Below are 18,696 nucleotides of genomic sequence, written 5' to 3' on the forward strand. Positions count from 1 at the left end.
TTATTTATTAATATTTATTAATTTTATGACTATAATTTATTATTATTTACATATTAGTGTATATTAGAACCCAAAATTTAAATGAATTATAAATTCGATATTTAGCTAGTGTCAAATCCTAACCTCAAATAATTCCACTTAACCTAAAATGAATATCGGAAATTTTTTAATAAAACTCCAAAAAGGCTCTATATTAAGTAACTTATCAAGAAATTATGCATTTAAAAGTAACCTAAAAATAAAATGGGTCCGACCAGAAAAAGTGTTATGTTATAAACCAGAAAAGAGTGGTGATTTAGAGCAAATATCTAACATTGATTTAACCAAGACGCAGAAGAATTTTAGAAATTGCAAAGAACTCGAAGATGCTGACCCCATAGTAAAGCGATTATTCACTTTAAAATTTGCACCCCACTCAGAAACTGTTTCTGTTTACATCGATGAGATGAAGGGTCGCGTAAAAAGACATGATTATGATTCGGGCTCGATAGAATCGAAAATCGCGCGATGGACTGGAGGTATAAGAGCAATGCAAGAAGTCATGGAAAATCATCCCAGAAATAAACGAGTTAAAGTGAATTTGAAGGAACTAATTGATAAAAGAAAAAAGCATTTAAAATATTTGAGACGATGGGATTATAAAAAGTTTGAGTGGTTATTGGAGAGTCTTAACATCGTTTATAAACCTCCCCCAACCGAATCCCGTTGGGTTACTAGAAAAGAATCATTGACTAAGCTAACAGATATATATTGCAAGGATGTTGTACAGGATAAACTTAATGAATACAAGGCTATTCTACAAATTGAGCAACCTTCATTTTTGGAGGAGAAAATTCGCACATTGGAATTTATTAAGAATGAACAGGAAGAGTGTGGGGCTAAAGTTACGGTTAGTCAGGAAGAAATTGATGCTGTTAAGAAGCAGTTGGAGGAATTAAAATTAAAAAATGTTAAAGAAGATAAAGATGATTAATTTAGAATAAATTGTATTATTTGAATATTAAAATAGTACAAAATTTAATTTGATTTTAATTAATATTTCTTTATTTTTCCAAGTACCTATACAACTCATATTCTTATAGAATTAATTAGTACATAATAAAATGTGTGTAGTGTATTGAACTGACACACTACACACTGGAATGTATTAAGAATGAACAGAAAGAGTGTGGGGCTAAAGTTACGGTTAGTCAGGAAGAAATTGATGCTGTTAAGAAGCAGTTGGAGGTTAAAATAGTACAAAATTTAATTTGGTTTTAATTAATATGTCTTTATTTTTCCAAGTACATTCAGAATTCATATTCTTAAAGAATTAATTGAATAACATTGATAAATATATTCTTATATTTAAATAAAAGTAAATAAATAAAATATAATAATTAAAATACTGAGATAAAATATTTATATATTTTTATATAAGTAAATAAAATTTATAGATCAGTACTTACACCTTCTAAAATAACACCAGGTGCAAGTTGAACCGTTGTAATATCAGATTTTCCTTTATTAAAACTTCTCTCTTTAGAAACCGGTTTCAAATTACCCCGAAAATCGCAGAGTTCAGTGCTCGATCTTCTACTACTAGTTAAAGAAATATGCGAAAGAGCCCTTTTTAAACTTTCCCTTTTAATGCTTGTCCTTTTCAGCATTGCCTGAAAATTAAACGGAGGGCCGTCATCATCGTCATCTTTACTTGATGACCTATTTTGTTTAGCGAATCCTTTTAATTCAGCAATTGGATTAATCGGACCAGAATTAGATTTAACAATATTTGACGAAGGATTTTTTGGTTTTATTTTAATATTTTCAGTGTTCTTTTCATTTTTGGTAGCACATCTTTTGGCTAATACATCTTCGATAAGCAAAGCGGCTGAAAGTCTGCGAACGGGGGTTGTTGGATCCCTATTATAAGGTAGATTAATTAATTTATCCGCGTTCGTTTTTATTAAAGCCTCCGCAACAGAATCTTTATTGGGATCGTTATTTAAAGAATTTGTTATTTGGGATGATACGTTATCTCTCCATTTGAAGGGAGTATCCCAAGTTTCTTCAGTTTCAGTTGAAACACTATAAAAAATTTATTAATTAATTTAATTTTTTTAAAAATAATAATACTTACGTTACAGTTGATAATGGATCACACATATAAGTTGTATCGAAATAAGGAATATCATCCAAACGAAACGGTAGTTTTAAAACTGGGGGTTGCATTTCCAATAACCAAACGTTTACTTGAGCATTACGCTCGATACAATCTAAATGAATGGGTTTATTAACTAATTGAAGACTATGAACGCATTTTTGATTGAAGAAATGTACCTAAATAATATTGAGTAACCTTAATAAATGAGTAAAATATTTATTTTAGATTGTTACTTACCTGTTGGGCGAAATTAAATAAATGGTGATGATTTGAAGCTCGATATTGAAGGATAACTTGAAAAAGCGTCTTATTTTTCCATTTATCGTAAAATGGTCGAATAAAATCTCGAGTATTCTCATCCAATTTTCCCGTATTATTACAAACTAGCGGTCCATATTGTTTTCTAACGGTTAAACCTCGATAAGCTATAAGAATATTGCTGTAGATATAAGTATGAAGTAAAACGCTATAAGTAAAAGATTAAATATTGCGAATGGCCACTTCTGAATCGTTCTAAATCTTTTTTATTGGTTACCCTTTCTCATACAAGCGTCTACGGATGATCTTTTGTTTACTAAAACATGCAATTCAGAAGTAAGTCATTAACGAAAATTACTTCTAATCTTATTATATTAATTAATTAATTAATGAATTACCTTTTTGTAAGATCACCGCAGCTTCTTCTTGAGTCATTTGATCAAGAGATGATTTTCGTCTCAACTTTGTAATGGCTCGTTCTTTATCTCGTTGAATTCTCTTAGCGATTTTTCTTTTTACCAAAAATCCCCTCATCATACATTGGATTTTAATAATCTTTTTAACGTGATTTTCGTATAATCTCGCGAGATATTCTTCATTATAATACCTTAAGAAGACTTTCGTTTTTCCAATAACCCATCCTTCCATTTTTAAACGCACCAAAAGTAATCGACAATTATCACGGGTCGTTTCAACGTTTTCATCGAAATCAAACGCGAGGTATTTATATCTTCTTATAAATTCGGGGAAAATTATTCGATGAGGATAACCTTTTTGTCGGGCTTTAGCCGTTTCTACGATTGCCATTCCTCGGATTTGTTGTTTAACAATTTCTGGGTGGAAACTTTTTGGGATTCCATCTAAATCGGACCGAACGCAACGAACAAAATGAGTTCCTCCGGATCCACCTCCAACAGCCAAATCTTTCATTAACTCCAAACAAATTGATTTGAAAGTTGATGAGATTGTTCTCATTTTTTTTATTTGGGAAAACTAAAAAAAAGCATAATTAAGAACGAATTGAGATATACATCAGTACAACTTACATTTCCTTCATCTTCTGATGACGACGAAGAAAATTTATTTGATTTTCTAACAACTTTCTCTTCAAAGTTTACTCGAACATTTCCAGTTTTACTTAATCGATTTGTAAAGAACGCTTTTATTAAAGGATTATTCGAGTCCCTGAAGACATTGATGACTTCTGGAGGTAAGAAATCTCCATTTTGACTTGCCATCCTGTTGATGTTATAAACAATTTTTCCTGCATAATGCGAAACGGCGAATTCTTTGTGATTTATGGGCTTAATGTTCGATTCTGAGCTTTCTAAACGATCTAAAAACATTTTTTTTATTTTTGAATTAATTTTAAATTAATTTCAATTAATTTTACCAATAATAAATTTATCAAGATGATCGTTTTTGGTTGTATCATCTAAAATAGTTAATAAACCACCTTTTCCCAAAATTTCTTCTAATGTTGGTTTATTATCGTAGTAATGAATCGGCTGGTATGGAACACCCTCCTCATTTAATTCTAAACCTTCCCAAGCGAAAACTCTTTGTAAATACAAATAATGCATTTGTTCATTGAATGTGTTAACGATTAATTGAGGGAAAGAGTTTTGTTTAAAGCATTCCATTCCAAACATATCTAAGATTTTAACACAGTATTTTTCACCACTAAAAAAATTTAATTTTAATTTTTTTAATTTGAAAAGAAATAATCCTTACAAAATCGTTCTTCCAAAAGATAATTTATAATTAATTACATTAACAACATAATCAACTAAACGAGCGTATAAAACGTTCGCTAAAACATTTCTTGCATTCTCAGCTTCTTCGCAACTATGTTGTTTTTTAGTTGCAGTTCCTTGGCTTATATAACAATAATTAACCAAAGCCCAACAAAGCTTTTTTCCATCAACTTGCAACAAGTTGGCAATCTCGCAAACTTGTTGTTCATCTTCGAGGGCAGCCGTCTCATTCTCTAACGGTCGGAATTTTACATCTCCAAGAAGAATTATTGCACTTAACATTGAATAGATCGTATCAATTTGATCTTCTGTAAATTCGTATTCAGCGAGATATCTCTCCACATCGCCGAAAGCTTTCGCTTTTTGCTCATTGCTTTTTTTCATCAAATGCCTATCATCGAAACGAAGAAAACGATAATTTTGATTTGGATCTAAATTGTATTTTGATAAACGATCGGTTGATTTTAATCCTTCGAAGAAGTAATAGAAGATGTGGAAATTAGGTTGATCTCTAAAACAATATGAACGAATATTCTTTATTTGTTTTGGTGGAGGAGCAGGTAAATTAACCCTAGAAAGCTAAATTGTTTAAAAGGGACGTTAAAGCTAAAGTATCGTAACATTTACGACTACAAAAAAAATTTTTATAAAAAATACTTCTAGATACAATAAATGATATATAAATGTACAATGCTCACAATTCCATACAATACGCACAAAGGCCACCGTTTAGTCTTGCGAACGGCTAAAGCCGAATGATTTCGATTCTAGATAGAGTGTTAGTTCTAGTGACAGTGTTGAGTAGCGCTAGTAAGCAGTAGATAGATTTTAGATTTGAAATCTTTCCTCTATTTGCACAATAATGGTGTCAATGATAACGTTGAAAAAGTTGCATCTAAATTCCTCTTCCGGGTTTTCCAACACTTTTTCTTTTCCTAATACGTTTCTCAGGAAAATCTGCTGAAATTTTCATGTGGCGCGCTGTAGTTCTTGCTTTTTCTAAAAATTCATTAAACTTCGATCTTAAATTTTGGACATCCTCGTTAACTTTATTTATTAAATTAAGTGCCGAGTCAAGAACCATTGCTTTTCCTTGAAGTAATTTGTTGATGCTATTAATTTTCGATAATATTGTGAACCACACTGATAAAGATAAAATAAAAGGCATCTTTTGTATTGAATTTAGTATACTTTGAGCTTCGGAAACGACAGCGTTGTCATTATTTGTTTCAGTTAGTTCTTCCAAGACATTACATGTTTCTTCAAACTGTGTGTACACTGCTTTAACGGAATCTATTTTGGCTTCCCAACGAGTATCACATAATGGTTTTAACGTAATATTTAAGTGCTTTCGTAAAATTTCCCACCTTTTGGTTGAGGCAGAAAACAAACAATACACGCGTTGCAGCAATCCAAAAAAGTTTTTACAATATATGCTGCTAGAAGCAGCATCACAGATTAACAGGTTGAAAGAATGTGATATGCAAGGGACATAAATTGCATGAGAATTTAAACTAATTATTCTGGACTGTACGCCTTTATATTTTCCTTTCATATTGCCCCCATTATTGTATGCTTGCCCTCTACAATACATAATATCCAAATCCAGCTCATTTATTCTTTTTAAAAGGGTATTAGCTAGTCCTTCACCAGTTGTATCTGATACTTCAATAAATCCCACAAACGATTCATATATGTTTATTTTTTTATCACAAAAATGTACATATCTAATAATGATTGATGTCTGTTCGGTATGAGAAATGTCTGGGGTGCAATCCATCTGTATGCTGAAATATGTGGCGGCTTTAATATCATTTTTAATTTTATTAAGTACTTCATTTCCTAAAGCCGCAATAATTTCGTCTTGCGATCTATGTGCCAAGTGGTGCACAATCCTTTTCTTCGAATTTTTAATTCTGTTTACATGATCCATTAGTACAGGATCATATTTACTTAACAATTCAATTAAACTTAAAAAATTCCCATTATTTGGTACACCTATTATTTCATGTGATCCTCGAAACGATAAATTATTATAGCAAACACTTTTAGACCTAGTTCTAAAAGCTCTTTGAATCGTTTTGGGGCCCCATGAGTTACGGGGCCCGGGTGCTACGTATCCACGGAACCCCCCCTATGGCCGGCCCTGATTGTTATTGAACTAAAATTAGAACTAACACTAGATTTATTTGTTACTCAGCACCAGATTGTTCTATAATATATCTTTATTGAACTGACACATTAGACTTAGAACTAGAAACGAACTAGACGAGCGAAAAATCATTAAAAAGTTTCTGGACACTTCTGAACATCTTTAAAAATCTTGTGGTAATCTTTATCACGGTCTAGAAAGCGTTTAAACAGTATTTGATAATTATAGAGTCCATTAGAGAGCCTTTGGACACTTTTGGACATCTTTAAAGTCCAAAGAACTAACACTAGAACTAGAAACATTTGGGTTTAGCCGTCTTAAGAGACGAGCTTTAGATATTACTAAGCGCTATATTGTTGTATATTTTTACTGTACTAAAAGTAGAACTAACACTGGACGTCTTTCAAGACGGCTAAACCCGAATGATTCTAGTTCTAGGTCTTGTGTTAGTTTTAGTGATAGTGCTAGTGCAAAACTTGAACTAACACTAGACCTAGATCTAGAAACATTCGGATTTAGCCGCACGTCTTTCAAGACGGCTAAACCCGAATAATTCTAGTTCTAGGTCTTGTGTTAGTTTTAGTGATAGTGCTAGTGCAAAACTAGAACTAACACTAGACCTAGATCTAGAAACATTCGGATTTAGCCGCACGTCTTTCAAGACGGCTAAACCCGAATGATTCTAGTTCTAGGTCTTGTGTTAGTTTTAGTGATAGTGCTAGTGCAAAACTTGAACTAACACTAGACCTAGAACTAGAAACATTCGGATTTAGCCGCACGTCTCTCAAGACGGCTAAACCCGAATGATTCTAGTTCTAGTTATAATGTTAGTTCTAGTAAAAGTGCTAGTGTAAAACTAGAACTAATACTAGACCTAGAATTAGAAACATTTGGGTTGGGTTGGGTTGGGTTGGGTCTGAAGACGCACGGCTAAACCCGAAACATTCTAGTTCTAGGTCTAGTGTTAGTTCTAGTTTTATTTGTTATTCAGCACCAGATTGCTGCATATCTTTATGGAACTCGTAATTTTTACGATAGTTTAGCTTTCTAAGGTTAAGATAAGCATACAAAAATAGCAGTTTTTGGGTTAAGTTTCAGAATTTATATCAACTAATAAAAACTTGAAATTTTCAATAAAATAAAGATTAATTTTTACGTTTCTTGTTATCACATATTAAATATTGAATGACCTTGAGTCAAGTGATCTTAAAAATAATTAAAAAATACTTACGTTAATGAAACTCGTAATTTCTCTAATTGATAAACATTAAAAGTACATCCACTAACTTTAGTAGTCCTCCCATAAATAACTTCCGTTTTCATAATACACCGCGTCGAATTTTCATTTAATAAAGTAGCTGCTTGAGTAAACGCTTGAATGAGTTTAACCCCATTTTTAATTCTTTGCATATTAATATTAATACTTTGTCCTAAATACAACAAATGATCCATTAGATGCATATAATTCATGGTTTTCCCAGAATTTGATTCGCCCGATAAAATGATGTTTTGGGGTATCTCATGATGTAAAGCATCTTGATAAGCGCTATCAGCCACTGCATAAATATGAGGGGCGTTGCTTGAACGCGATTTGCAGTTATATTTTTTATGAAATTGTTCGTTATAAATATCTGGAGTTTCATTTGGGTTTAGCGTAAGGAGAATGTCTCCGATGAATGTTTGAAATCGACCCGCATTCATTCGAGTTTCAAGCTCGCCTAAAACTGATTCTTCAGTTATATGGTCGAGAGCAGCCAAATCTTCAGTATCCATTTTTTCGGGGGGATCATCTATTGATCTTTTTAACATTGACGATTTTAAGAATTCTTCGGAATGATTAATAATGGGGATTGATTCGCCAAAAATTGCCAAACGAAGAGTTTTTAATTCTTGGGCTAACTAGATTGAAAAAGAATTTATTTATTTGTTTAAATTCGTTTTATTTGAGGTATTTACGTGATAATTATTTTCAGGGACAGTTTCTAAAAATGGATGCCCTAAAATTTCAGGCATAAATGGACGATATTCCGGATTTTTTACTAAACATCTACAAAAAATTTTAATAATAAATTGTTCGATTTAATTTTATTCCAACTTACTCCGACACAAAATCATTGTAAATTTCACTCCAATTACTCGGAGTTTGAAGTGTTGGCGGTGGATTTCTGACAATTTGAAATAAAGCCCTCGTTGGGTGCATTCCTGTAAACGGAGTTTTCCCATCGCCAAGTTCTATGGCGGTGATTCCCATTGCCCAAACATCAGCGCGGTTACCATATCCTTCTTCGCCTGTATCTGATGGGCTCGAAACAACTTCCGGGGCCATCCAATTGGGAGATCCAAGACAAGTATCGGTTTTATCTAACGTACTATTTAGGTGACGTGATAAACCAAAATCGATTATTTTTATTTCACCCTCATAGGTCATTAAGATATTTGATCCTCGAATATCTCGATGCATTATATGGTTTTTATGTAGATAGACGATTGCCTAATAATAAAAAATAATAATAAATTGATTTATTATTCACTGACCAAGATAGATTTGACAAGCTGTAGCTGTTAAAATAACTTAGCGAACAAGGCCATTGAGACGAAGAACTTATTAACATGTTTTTAGAGTAGAAAGCTCTAGATGTTTTCTCGCACGTCGCTTTACCACTGATTTATCTCGGTAAATTGGTCATAATTATTGTAAAAACGTTTATTTATGCGAAGCTTTTTTGCCAAGAGAACCAAACGCGCGATAAAGACGCATTGTTTAACGGCCATTTAGAAATGAAAGTGCTCGTTTAAAAGCTAATTATACTATGTAATTTTATATAACAACATATTTATAATTTTCATACCTTTACTGTTTCTTTTAAAGCGAAAGCGATTTGTTCTTCGGACATTCTTCGATTACGTTCTAAAAGACCGTTTACTAAATCGATAATGGGACCCCCTTCGCAGAGCTTAAATAATAATTTAACATTTGAATCAATAAAAAATCTGGAATAAAATTTACTTACTTCCATAACAAACCAAATTTCAGCGTTATGTTTAAATCCGCCGTAAAACGTGGGGAGATTTGGATGGTTCGAAAAATCTTTTAACACCTTTAATTCTTCGCACACGTAATGTTCGTTATCTTTCGATAGATTTTGTATTTTGATCGCCACCGAACGATTTCCATTTGAAGAATCGGTTGCTTTAAAAACTTTCCCAAAAACTCCCGATCCCATACACTCACCCAAATTAAATCTACCCCCATCATCTTGAAGATCTTTCAAAATTGTTTTGGTCATGTCCTTTTTCTATTAGTAATTTTTAATCTGAAACAAGGTAAGAAATAAACGAATACATAAAAAATGTCGAGTTGAAATTCGTGATAATGAATGAATGAGACTATTGGATTAGACGAAGACGTTCAAAAGAATACTTAGAGGAATGGGGGTTACTCGGTAATGCAATAAACGGACATTCGATCGATATGTTTAAGCACTTGGTAATCCAATTAGTCCCTAAACAGAAGTGAGCGAATTAAATCTGGCCTCCGGTTGCAATTAAAACCACGCTCGGATGGTCACCGGTGATCCTTTGAAAGAGAAATTACCCAAATCCGGACAAGACTCTTAACGTGCGCCGATTAAATCCAATAATGAATCCTAGATTAATTAAAAGCTGCTTACGCGTTTGCGTAAGAGCGTCGCTCGCGCACTTTTTCTCGCCGATTCTCTTCCCGGACGGTGAGGTTTGCGATTGTTTCTCAACGTCAACATCGAACTGATTAAGAAATATTAATCAGGATGATCACCTGGTCGATGGGACATTACCGGTAACCTCCTATGGGTAAACGACAAATCGTTTTACACTCTTAATGGTAACTTTCATACAGGTACGGACTTAGGAATAGAAATCTTTTTATTAAAAATCTCTTTTAAAATATTAAAGTACATCACTTATTATGAATGATTAAAGAATTTCCGTTCGTCTTTCAAGACAGCTATATCCTAATGTTTCTAGTATAAAATTTGAAGTTACTTCTAGTATTAGTTCAACAACAATGTATCAATTTTCTTGAATCTTTATATCTTGAATTGAACTAAAACTAGAATTAACGCTTGCATTATCACTAAAACTAGCACTAGAAATAGAACTAGAAACATTCGGATTTAGCCACACGTCTCTCAAGACGGCTAAACCCGAATGATTCTGGTTTTAGGTCTTGTGTTAGATCTAGTGATAGTGGTAGTGTAAAACTAGAACTAACACTAGACCTAGAACCAGAAAGTTTTGGATTTAGAAGTGCGTCTGCATAGTGATATCTAATGTTAACTAGTGCTACCTAGTACTGTCACAAGAACTAGCACTAGACCTAGAACTAGAAACATTCGAGTTTAGCCGAACGTCTCTCAAGACGGCTAAACCCGAATGATTCTAGTTCTGGGTCTTGTGTTAGTTCTAGTGATAGTGCTAGTGCAAAACTAGAACTAACACTAGACCTAGAACTAGAAACATTCGGATTTAGCCACACGTCTTTCAAGACGGCTAAACCCGAATAATTCTAGTTTTAGGACTTGTGTTAGATCTAGTGATAGTGGTAGTGTAAAACTAGAACTAACACTAGACCTAGAACCAGAAAGTTTTGGATTTAGAAGTGCGTCTGCATAGTGATATCTAATGTTAACTAGTGCTACCTAGTACTGTCACAAGAACTAGCACTAGACCTAGAACTAGAAACATTTGGGTTTAGCCGCACGTCTCTCAAGACGGCTAAACCCGAATGATTCTAGTTCTAGGTCTTGTGTTAGTTCTAGTGATAGTGCTAGTGCAAAACTAGAACTAACACTAGACCTAGAACTAGAAACATTCGGATTTAGCCGCACGTCTCTCAAGACGGCTAAACCCGAATGATTCTAGTTCTAGGTCTTGTGTTAGTTCTAGTGATAGTGCTAGTGCAAAACTAGAACTAACACTAGACCTAGAACTAGAAACATTCGGATTTAGCCGCACGTCTCTCAAGACGGCTAAACCCGAATGATTCTAGTTGTAGGTCTTGTGTTAGTTCTAGTGATAATGGTAGTGTAAAACTAGAACTAACATTAGACCTAGAACTAGAAACATTCGAGTTTAGCCGCACGTCTCTCAAGACGGCTAAACCCAAATGATTCTAGTTCTAGGTATAATGTTAGTTCTAGTAACAGTGCTAGTGTAAAACTAGAACTAACACTAGACCTAGAACTAGAAAGTTTTGGATTTAGCCGTGCGCCTGCATAGTGATATCGAGTGTTAACTAGTGCTACCTAGTACTGCCACTAGAACTAGCACTAGACCTAGAATTAGAAACATTAGAGTTTAGCCGAACGTCTCTCAAGACGGCTAAACCCGAATGATTCTAGTTCTAGGTCTTGTGTTAGTTCTAGTGATAGTGCTAGTGCAAAACTAGAACTAACACTAGACCTAGAACTAGAAACATTCGGATTTAGCCGCACGTCTCTCAAGACGGCTAAACCCGAATGATTCTAGTTCTAGGTCTTGTGTTAGTTCTAGTGATAGTGCTAGTGCAAAACTAGAACTAACACTAGACCTAGAACTAGAAACATTCGGATTTAGCCGCACGTCTCTCAAGACGGCTAAACCCGAATGATTCTAGTTGTAGGTCTTGTGTTAGTTCTAGTGATAATGGTAGTGTAAAACTAGAACTAACATTAGACCTAGAACTAGAAACATTCGAGTTTAGCCGCACGTCTCTCAAGACGGCTAAACCCAAATGATTCTAGTTCTAGGTATAATGTTAGTTCTAGTAACAGTGCTAGTGTAAAACTAGAACTAACACTAGACCTAGAACTAGAAAGTTTTGGATTTAGCCGTGCGCCTGCATAGTGATATCGAGTGTTAACTAGTGCTACCTAGTACTGCCACTAGAACTAGCACTAGACCTAGAATTAGAAACATTAGAGTTTAGCCGAACGTCTCTCAAGACGGCTAAACCCGAATGATTCTAGTTCTGGGTCTTGTGTTAGTTCTAGTGATAGTGCTAGTGCAAAACTAGAACTAACACTAGACCTAGAACTAGAAACATTCGGATTTAGCCACACGTCTTTCAAGACGGCTAAACCCGAATGATTCTAGTTTTAGGTCTTGTGTTAGATCTACTGATAGTGGTAGTGTAAAACTAGAACTAACGCTAGACCTAGAACCAGAAAGTTTTGGATTTAGAAGTGCGTCTGCATAGTGATATCTAATGTTAACTAGTGCTACTTAGTACTGTCACAAGAACTAGCACTAGACCTAGAACTAGAAACATTTGGGTTTAGCCGCACGTCTCTCAAGACGGCTAAACCCGAATGATTCTAGTTCTAGGTCTTGTGTTAGTTCTAGTGATAGTGCTAGTGCAAAACTAGAACTAACACTAGACCTAGAACTAGAAACATTCGGATTTAGCCGCACGTCTCTCAAGACGACTAAACCCGAATGATTCTAGTTGTAGGTCTTGTGTTAGTTCTAGTGATAACGGTAGTGTAAAACTAGAACTAACACTATCTAGAACTAGAAACATTCGAGTTTAGCCGCACGTCTCTCAAGACGACTAAACCCAAATGATTCTAGTTCTAGGTATAATGTTAGTTCTAGTAACAGTGCTAGTGTAAAACTAGAACTAATACTAGACCTAGAACTAGATACATTCGGGTTTAGCCGTGCGTCTGCATAGTGATATCTAATGTTAACTAGTGCTACCTAGTACTGTCACAAGAACTAGCACTAGACCTAGAACTAGGAACATTTGGGTTTAGCCGCACGTCTCTCAAGACGGCTAAACCCGAATGATTCTAGTTTTAGGTCTTGTGTTACTTCTAGTGATAATGGTAGTGTAAAACTAGAACTAACACTAGACCTAGAACTAGAAACATTCGAGTTTAGCCGCACGTCTCTCAAGACGGCTAAACCCGAATGATTCTAGTTCTAGGTATAATGTTAGTTCTAGTAACAGTGCTAGTGTAAAACTAGAACTAATACTAGACCTAGAACTAGAAACATTCGGGTTTAGCCGTGCGTCTGAAGACGGCTAAACCCGAAACTTTCTAGTTCTAGGTCTAGTGGTAGTTCTAGTTTTAGATGTTACTCAGCGCTATATTGTTGTATATTTTTATTGTACTAAAAGTAGAACTCACACTGGACCTAGAACTAGAAAGTTTTGGATTTAGCCGTGCGTCTGCATAGTGATATCGAGTGTTAACTAGTGCTGCCTAGTACTGCCACTAGAACTAGCACTAGACCTAGAACTAGAAACATTCGAGTTTAGCCGCACGTCTCTCAAGACGGCTAAACCCGAATGATTCTAGTTGTAGGTCTTGTGTTAGTTCTAGTGATAATGGTAGTGTAAATCTAGAACTAACACTAGACCTAGAACTAGAAACATTCGAGTTTAGCCGCACGTCTCTCAAGACGGCTAAACCCGAATGATTCTAGTTTTAGGTCTTGTGTTAGTTCTAGTGATAATGGTAGTGTAAAACTAGAACTAACACTAGACCTAGAACTAGAAACATTCGAGTTTAGCCGCACGTCTCTCAAGACGGTTAAACCCGAATGATTCTAGTTCTAGGTATAATGTTAGTTCTAGTAACAGTGCTAGTGTAAAACTAGAACTAACACTAGACCTAGAACTAGAAACATTCGGATTTAGCTGCACGTCTCTCAAGACGGCTAAACCCGAATGATTCTAGTTCTAGGTATAGTGTTAGTTCTAGCTCTAGTGGAAAACTAGAACTAACACTAGACCTAGAACTAAAAACATTCTCTATAGCTCATATTAAAGAGAATATCTTTATAGTTTTCATTTAACATATAACTCGCTTATTAACTTCCGAAAATATAGGTTCAGCGATTTTTTGTTAAAAAATGAAAAACTTTTATTTATCTGATCCGGTCCTGTTTTAATCCCATAAAAGTATCTCCTATTTCGTCCGATTAAAATGTTGATCTATATAGACCGGTGTGTTAAGGGCAATTAAGAGTCCTGTAAGAGGTCTTGCGTTACCGATAAGGGCAGTCAATCTTACCTTAATAGAAAGCAACCGCTGTACAGCTTTTTCCAAGTCGACCAGCACACAACCAGCAATGAGAGGTTCTGTGCTCGCTGATTTTGACGCGGTCAAGCGACTAGTCGTTTTCTAGGTAGAGAGACGAAGCAATGCGGATTATACCTACCCGGTATTGTAAGGATTCTTTTAATTTGCCCTCGACCCGAACGCAGAGTGGCGTACGTCTAGTGATTTTTTCCGATCGATTTTTTTCCCGTTCGCCGCCGATTTCCCGGCGGCCGCCGCCCGAGGAGAAGAGGCTCGTTGCTCTGGCTTTGTCGGTGATGGCCGGCGGCAGCAAAAGTAGGTATGCGGCGTTTGGCCAAAAGCAACTTAATTGCCGATTAACCCGAACGGGGAGGGATTTTTATGCAAAACTATTTTAAGTGCGCGCCGTCCAAGTCTTTTAAGGAGGGACGCGCCCGAACGGAATGTCCGCGTACCCAGAAGCAAATAGATTGCTAAATAGATTGGATCCTACTTCGAGACCGACGCGAAGACGTACAGCGACGCGAGGAATGCCCGTTGGATCATCATCAACGTTTTGTTCAACTACAAAGCTCTTGATGCGTTCTAACCGTTTTCAGTTAACGACAATGAGGGTTTTATCTCTTTATATATATCTCAATACAATTTAACTTTCACTATCACTATCAAATTGAATCTCATTATTAAATTTGCAAATTAAACTTTTTACTTAGGTACGATAACTATAAAGTTTAAAAGCCATATGGTTGATATTAATAAAACATTTCTTGAATTACATAATAAGATGATCTTTAATATATAAGCATCTTTAACTTTTTACGTTGTCAGCAAATCACTGTAAACATCTCGTAAACTGTTGTTTCTGGCATGGTCTTTTAAGAGTCCTAAGTGGTCGGAAACGGAGTTTAGCAGGCATTCATATGTTTTTTAAATTGTTCGTAAGATCTACCGCTGGCCTTTTGTCGGATCGTGACGACGATAATTTTCCAATTTGCTAGCCAGGCGCGCTCCCGTCGACAATTTTCAATAAATCGCACGTTCCGCCGATGACGACCGCTCGTTTTACAATATATATTTTATGTAACCCTCGCGCGGGATTGAGGCGCTTTTTTAGTTGCGGCGTCGCGTTCGAGTCGCATAAGGTGAAGATGGCCTTCTTCAGGCGACTACTTAGACCCCGGACCCGCGTTCGGATAACATTTGAAAACAATTGCATTATTGATCGGCCGTGCGCTCGTAACAATAAACATCAGGTTCAAATACGGCGTTCGGAACCGATGATTAAATGTAAACAAATGCTGTTTTTCGTTCGCGATTACGATCGTTTGTATGCGAACCCTGTAGCGACGGAATTCGCATCAACCGAGGTGGTCTATAATCGGCAAAAGCTTCAAATTATCCGGACATGATTAAGCAAAATATTGCGCCAACACTAATTTACAGGTGTGTTTGTAAGTCGTAGCATAATTTTAATCACAAATACTAGTGTAAAAATAATAACGAGTCGTGTAAATATTGTTGGTCTAAGATGTAGGCTTTCAAAGTTAAGAAATTTTTAAACTTTTTCTTAAATACAGATAATCTTGTACTTCTGAAGCAGAGGTGTGCAATTAGGAGGTAATGAAATACATATGAACACATATATTTGTATCTCTTGAAGCTAAATTTTCATTAGGCCCATGTACAGGGTGGTTCAAATTCGATGTCCGAATAGGCTAACTCGGAAACTATAAGAGTTAGACAAAAAGTAGCTTACATGTCATGATCTCGTTTTTCGAGAAACTGTTAATGCCAAAAACCTCATAGCGCTATCGTCTTTTGTTTTTCCCCTAGAGGCCAAAATTGGAAATATCGTAAAACCAGCAAGTGCAATTATCTTCGTTATTATTATAGGTGGAGTATTATAACTAAGACATTATATGGACACTTTTTTACAGAGAATTGGATGACGTAGTCAAAAAAATTTTTTCGGTTTTAGATTTTGAGATATCATCACAATTTTTGTTTTTTTAAATGGTAACAACCACTGATTATTCGCTTATTAAATTCGTTATTTTTTTCTGATTACAAAAATATAGGGTTCGACAGGTCTATTTCTTATTGTTTTAGAATAAAGCCAAAAATAAACTTTTTTTTTAAATTTCCATCTAGTGTCATCGACGAAATTAAATTTACAGTTTCCTGTAAATTATGGTACTATAACTAAAAATTAAAAAAACAAATTTCTGATGTTTGAAACAAATAAATTTGTTGAACTATTTAATTTATATATGTTTTACACAAAAGTTGGAATAGATTGCATTATTTCACATTTTTTATTAATATTTAATATTATTATTAAATGACTTAATAAATTATTTTGAAATTGATAGATGGCGCTCATATATTTTTCTTTTGAATTCAAATAAACATAGCAACATTTGTTTGTATTCAAAAATTTTCTGAAGTGTCACTTTAAAAATCCTGTTTTTAAGATCAATTACGAAAAGTTTGACATGTTAGAATGTTACATATTAAAAAATTATTTGTTTTTAAATACCAGAAGTTATCTTCGTATTTAATTGTTAACTTTTTAGATTTTACCTACCGCCCCATAACTTACAGGAAACTGTAAATTTAATTTCCTCGACGACACTAGATGGAAATTTTATAAAAAAAGTTTATTTTTAACTTTATTCTAAAACAATAAGAAATAGACCTATCGAACCCTATATTTTTGTAATCAGAAAAAAATAACGAATTTAATAAGCGAATAATCAGTGGTTGTTTCCATTTAAAAAAACGAAAATTGTGATAATATCTCAAAATCTAAAACCGAAAAAATTTTTTTGACTACGTCATCCAATTCTCTATAAAAAAGTGTCCATATAATGTCTTAGTTATAATGCTCCACCTATAATAATAACGAAGATAATTGCACTTGCTGGTTTTACGATATTTCCAATTTTGGCCTCTAGGGGAAAAACAAAAGACGATAGCGCTATGAGGTTTTCGGCATTAGCAGTTTCTCGAAAAACGAGATCATGACATGTAAGCTACTTTTTGTCTAACTCTTATAGTTTCCGAGTTAGCCTATTCGGACATCGAATTTGAACCACCCTGTATAGGACCAGTGTGAAGTTACTCATAAATTCCATCCATAAAAAAAACTTTTTTGTTTGTGTATCGATTTCAATGATTAATAGCTCATTAGAAAGGTCTCGTAGAGTAGAGCCTAACATAGTTTTGGCGGTGAAGATTTTGGGCGGGAACACCTTAAATTCCGCGAAAACAGTGAAATATATAAAAAAAATTTCTAACTTTAGAGTCCCAAAAATTGAAAAGTAATTAATATAATATCAGGTATGATTATCAAATCAGAATGCGTATACTGTTTTCTACACAAAAGTGAATTTTGGTCGTCGCTAAATCATATCGGTAATTAGAAAAGTGCAACAAAACACGAACCTGTTTCCAGACGTACGTGGCGCCAGGTGGTTCTTTGAAAAGCAAAGTCATATCCGTAAGTATAACTTTTTTGTTAATGGTCCGATTTAAGTGTGTGATACCTTTTTGGAAAGGGTTCGTCCTGTAGATCATGTCATAGTAATGGCGGCGTGACATTCTAACAATAACGGTACTTAAACGATTAAAAACGTTATAAACAATCATATCCATAAATATAACTATTTTGTTAATTGTCCGATTTTAATGTGTGATACCTTTTTGGAAAGGGCTCGTTCTGTAGATCATGTGATAGTAATGACGGCGCGAAATTCTAACAATAACGGTAATTAAACGAGTAAAAACGTTATAAACAATCTTACCTGCTTACCTTATCTGCTTGTAAAGGATAATCTAATTTTCGAAATTTGTTTTAAATGTTCCCGGCTGTTGTTAAAGGTCGTATTTTCATACTGTGAACTGTATATGTTAATGGATCCATATATGTTATTGTATGAGTGATTAAGTTTGTAACATTGACGCCCAATGCCTTTAAACATAATATTGCAGAATATTATTCTATTACAAAATTATCTAAGTACATATCAGAGATATTTTTATGCTGTAAAAGCGTTTGAAAACTGCTGTAGTATAACTTTCCTTTATTGAACACGGCTACTACATAGTCTTTCGACAATTTAACTGGCATTGTAACGTTGTTGTTGGTAATAAAAGAATGACTTTTCTGGCTGATTGTCAAATTTTGTTTTAATTTGTGTTTAATTTTTGGATTCATCACGTTCTTAACAACTTTTCTGTTGTTCCGTAAGCGTTTCGATCACTCTCTTCTGGCACTTTGTTTGACTTTGCGTTTATTACACACCTCGTATTAAGTTATATTTATTAGTAATA

The 18,696-nt window shown here is 34.5% G+C and overlaps 2 protein-coding genes across 2 annotated transcripts; one reads left to right on the top strand and one right to left on the bottom strand.

Moving 5' to 3' along the window:
* The first annotated feature begins 118 nt into the window (after positions 1-118).
* On the top strand, positions 119-1,021 carry LOC111424745 (28S ribosomal protein S15, mitochondrial). The gene has a single exon (XM_023058403.2). It carries the CDS (start codon positions 149-151, stop codon positions 971-973), a length of 825 nt encoding a protein of 274 aa, XP_022914171.2. The 5' UTR covers positions 119-148; the 3' UTR covers positions 974-1,021.
* A 237-nt stretch (positions 1,022-1,258) lies between these two features.
* Positions 1,259-14,473, bottom strand: LOC111424887 (STKc_myosinIII_N_like and MYSc_Myo21 domain-containing protein ninaC). The gene is made up of 13 exons (XM_023058611.2): positions 14,353-14,473; positions 9,322-9,624; positions 9,160-9,264; positions 8,410-8,801; positions 8,267-8,357; positions 7,542-8,209; positions 4,136-4,669; positions 3,795-4,084; positions 3,448-3,737; positions 2,800-3,394; positions 2,381-2,568; positions 2,120-2,319; positions 1,259-2,067 (listed from the first exon to the last, which is right to left on the bottom strand). The coding sequence occupies exons 2-13, from the start codon at positions 9,595-9,597 to the stop codon at positions 1,431-1,433; spliced, it is 4,266 nt and encodes a 1,421-aa protein (XP_022914379.2). The 5' UTR covers positions 9,598-9,624; positions 14,353-14,473; the 3' UTR covers positions 1,259-1,430.
* Positions 14,474-18,696: the final 4,223 nt, after the last annotated feature.

Source organism: Onthophagus taurus, chromosome 6 (assembly GCF_036711975.1).
Source record: "Onthophagus taurus isolate NC chromosome 6, IU_Otau_3.0, whole genome shotgun sequence".
NCBI classification, from domain to species: Eukaryota; Metazoa; Arthropoda; class Insecta; order Coleoptera; family Scarabaeidae; genus Onthophagus; species Onthophagus taurus.